The following is a 3693-nucleotide window of genomic DNA, read 5'->3' as shown; positions in this document are numbered from 1 at the left end:
GATTGGTTCTGTCTTGCAACATTTGCGTGTATTCAGATGAGCAGGAAAATAGTTCTATAGATCCTACACAGTTACTTGCGAACAAAGGTTATTCGTCCAATTCAATGCATTTGTACGCATTATTATTATTATTATTTTAAATAAACGAAATCACTGGTAAATGAAACACACCTTAGTATCGATATTTTTAGTTTGAGTAACGATACTTTCGATACTCGCGTCAGTCACTTTCAGTTAGAATTACAACTTGATTTTCTGTTATAAAGCAGCTCTCCAGTGTGGAGCTAGCAAATTATACAATCTTTTTATTAGTGGGGGAAAAAAAACATTTAATTAAAGTTATGGTTTGGTTTGCAGAGATCAAAGCTTGATCTAGCTCAGGACTGTTTTGATTATCATAACCCTATAAGGTATTTTAAGAGAGATTATGTTGTGAATATTAGTTTATCCAAAAATAAAATGTCTTATCACTTACCCTTTATTTTGTTTCTTATCCATATGACTTACAAAAAGATATTTTAGGCAGAATGATGTGTCATTCAGCTACTTTTTCATATAGCTAATTAAATGGTGAATAAGAGAGTTTCTCTGCCGTCTCATTTTGTGTGCCAAATATATTTATTTGTATAAATTGATTGTATAACTGTAATTACATAATATGACTTTCAAAAGCTGAAGTGATTACCTTAATTTATTTATTAGAATATGTATAACTCAATATTTTAACTAATTGCAAAAGCTGAATAATCAATTTATGTCTACTGATTAATCAGCGGAATAACCGACGAATAGTCGATTAATCGTTCTAATAATCGTTAGATAAATCGATTATCAAAATAATCGTTTGTTGCAGCCCTTATTTAGTAAGCGACCATATGATAAGCAGGATCAGTGCAATATAATAATAGTCAGATGGTCATTATCACAAAATCATACCTGTCAGGCTGAAATGAGGTTTATTTTGACCGATAATGACTTTCTGCCTTACATAACCTCTGTTCTAAAGATTTACCATTATTATTGCATAACAACCAACCATTGTTTAACTGTGGTCTCTGAAATAAGATCAGACTAACCACCATGAATGGATCCTCACGAAAAAGCTCCACAGTTTTCAATAGAATTTGAATTTTTTTGAATAGGCTTTCTTTTAGCGACCGATGAGAGTGTTGAATTCGCAGCTCTGGTTGGCATATTTTACCATATTTAAATCCATTCTGCTGATTTTTACTCGTGATGCATGAATCAATGTGAACAATTATGGTATTACAATTATGAAAACTATTTTATCTGTATAAAAAATTATTATTCCAATAGTCCCTGAATTATTTAGTATGCGTCTACAATATTTCTGCCAAAACAATATTACTATAGTGTTGATAAATAGTGAAGCCATGGTGAATTTTGCAGTATCTGCTTAAAAATAATTTTTCTTCCACCAGACTGTATAATAAAGATGCGATCATTGAGTACTTGTTGGATAAATCAGCGGAGAGGCCGAACGCCGAAGTTGTTGCACATATCCGTAGCATCAAGGTCAGTAAACGCGGACAAATGATCATGATCACATTAAAATATGTGGCATATGCCAAGTGGAAAAAAAAACTGCATGTAAACGGGAGTAAAAATGTTTGCTTATGTCATGTAAATATCTAACTGCAATTAAGTCTTCTGATTACTGGAAATAATCACATTATCGGTGCACATGTAAACGTAGTCACTGAGATACTGTCATAGTTTTTATTAATACTTTGAATTAGTTTTTATTTTTATATTTTCTTTTTTTTTTTAAATATGCAGTCTTTAAATGTATTTTTTCTGGGCAAAAAAGAATGACTATCATATATATTTACAGTGATTTACCGAAGACACCCACTAAAATGTCATTCAGTGTAACAATATTTTATATTTAATATATTCTATTAAGGATCACAGTGCAGCCCTAAATGCTAATTAGTTGTAATTTTAAATCATCACAGATCTTTGCCACTATCATTCAGATCCCATTTGTCAGCTACAAGTCATTTAAAATATAATAAAATGTAGTATGATCACTTAGAGGACAGAACATTATTTCACCCATATTTTGATATTTTATTTTCACAAAAGTTATTTGAAACATTAAAGTACAAAAGTTACTTGCATTTAATACGGTTTCGATGCATATGAAATCACTTTTGTGAATTTAATTTGTTGCAGACACCAAAATGAGACATCTTGTCTTTGACCCACATATAGTATTTATTAATTTTTGGTTCAGTTTTAGCTATTTTAGTACACCCCAAATGTTGCCATGACAACTAGATGAAAAAAAAGTTTTCAGTTAACATTTATATTATTTTATATAACCATTTTTTAATGGTTTTAGTTAAATCTAATAAGCCTGGTGTGTTTGACAGGATGTGAAGGAGCTGAATCTGACGGATAACCCGGCGTGGGAGGGTGAGAGGCACAACATTAAAGGGGACTGTTATGAAGACATGCACTGTGCCATGTTCATCTGTCCTGTGGTTGGTCTGGAGATGAACGGAAAACACAAGTAAGACCACATCTTGTTCAGCTCATGCTGAACTTCTGACTTCAACCACAGCACTGAATCATACTTTAATAGGAAAGATCGTAGTTAAAGAAGAAGTGTGTGGTGTTAGTATACTTCCCTCTATCCTTAATGTAAAGAATCAACTTTAAGAATGCTAATCGTTCGTGGATTCTTCTGAAAGACATTCGGTGTTCAGGAAACTTTCTTAAAAAACACAGCAAAACTATTGGTGTCTAAATGAAATGCTTCACATAAAAGAGAATTAAAAGTGCAAATAAAGTTTTATACACTGAAAATGTAGTATAATACATTGGTTGGTGGTAGTTTGGGTGTATTTTTTGTCACTATAAATTTCAGTAATATAAAAAAAATCACCTGATCAGGATGAATAACATCTTTTACTTTTACTTCTTACTTTTTCTTCTTACTATTTTTTACATTAAAAAAAAAGTATTCACATTTTGCTTTCAAATCATCAAGCCGGTTTGCTTGGTAGACTTTCAATTTGTTTTTGGACAGTAAATGTTTTTGCATAGACATTGCTCATTAGTTAATGCATTGGGTATCATGAAATAACAATGAACATGTCCTCATGTTACTTGAAATAATAAATGTATTGGTATATGTAGAAACTAACATTAAACTGCTATGTTAATAAATGCAGTAAAAATATTATTTGTTGTTAGTTGAGATTATGATGAAAATATCATAAACAAAAGAATGTAATCTAAAACCAGTTCTGCTAGAGCTTTTCTCTAAACTAACTTTACTTGATGGTAGGGTTGTGACGGTGAGGAAATTTTCCCACCGGTTAATCGATGTGTGACAACACCGGTAATACCGGTATCACCGTGGGGGTGGGGGCGTTCCCTCTTTTTCCTTGCTTTCCTTCGCTTTTAAATAGCTTGTAAAAGCGGCATGCGCATTTTACTTTCACTTTCAAATAGCGGCAATTCGGCGTAAAGCAATTGTTCGTTTGAATTTTCCCTCTTTTCCTCGCGCTCCTTTGCTTTTAAATAGCTTAAAAGCGCCTTGTTCATTTTACATTCACTTTCAAATTAGCGGCAATTCGGCGTCAATTGCTTGAATGCAACAACAAAATACAACGTCAAACTCACTTTAGCCTATATATAAAACATAGAACTTTTATTAAC

The 3693-nt window shown here is 32.1% G+C and overlaps 1 protein-coding gene across 1 annotated transcript in view; it reads left to right on the top strand.

Annotated features, from left to right (window-relative positions):
* Positions 1 to 3693, top strand: part of LOC107666131 (protein RTF2 homolog) — a 30658-nt gene that overhangs the window by 1769 nt on the left and 25196 nt on the right. Inside the window, exons 3-4 of the mRNA XM_016457292.1 lie at positions 1443 to 1536; positions 2400 to 2539. Of these exons, the coding sequence (XP_016312778.1) occupies positions 1443 to 1536; positions 2400 to 2539 (234 nt within the window). The remainder of the gene's footprint in view (positions 1 to 1442; positions 1537 to 2399; positions 2540 to 3693) is intronic.

Source organism: Sinocyclocheilus anshuiensis, unplaced genomic scaffold (genome assembly GCF_001515605.1).
Source record: "Sinocyclocheilus anshuiensis isolate Anshui unplaced genomic scaffold, SAMN03320099.WGS_v1.1 scaffold447, whole genome shotgun sequence".
Lineage (NCBI taxonomy): Eukaryota > Metazoa > Chordata > Actinopteri > Cypriniformes > Cyprinidae > Sinocyclocheilus > Sinocyclocheilus anshuiensis.
This window is presented reverse-complemented; position numbering and strand designations above follow the sequence as displayed.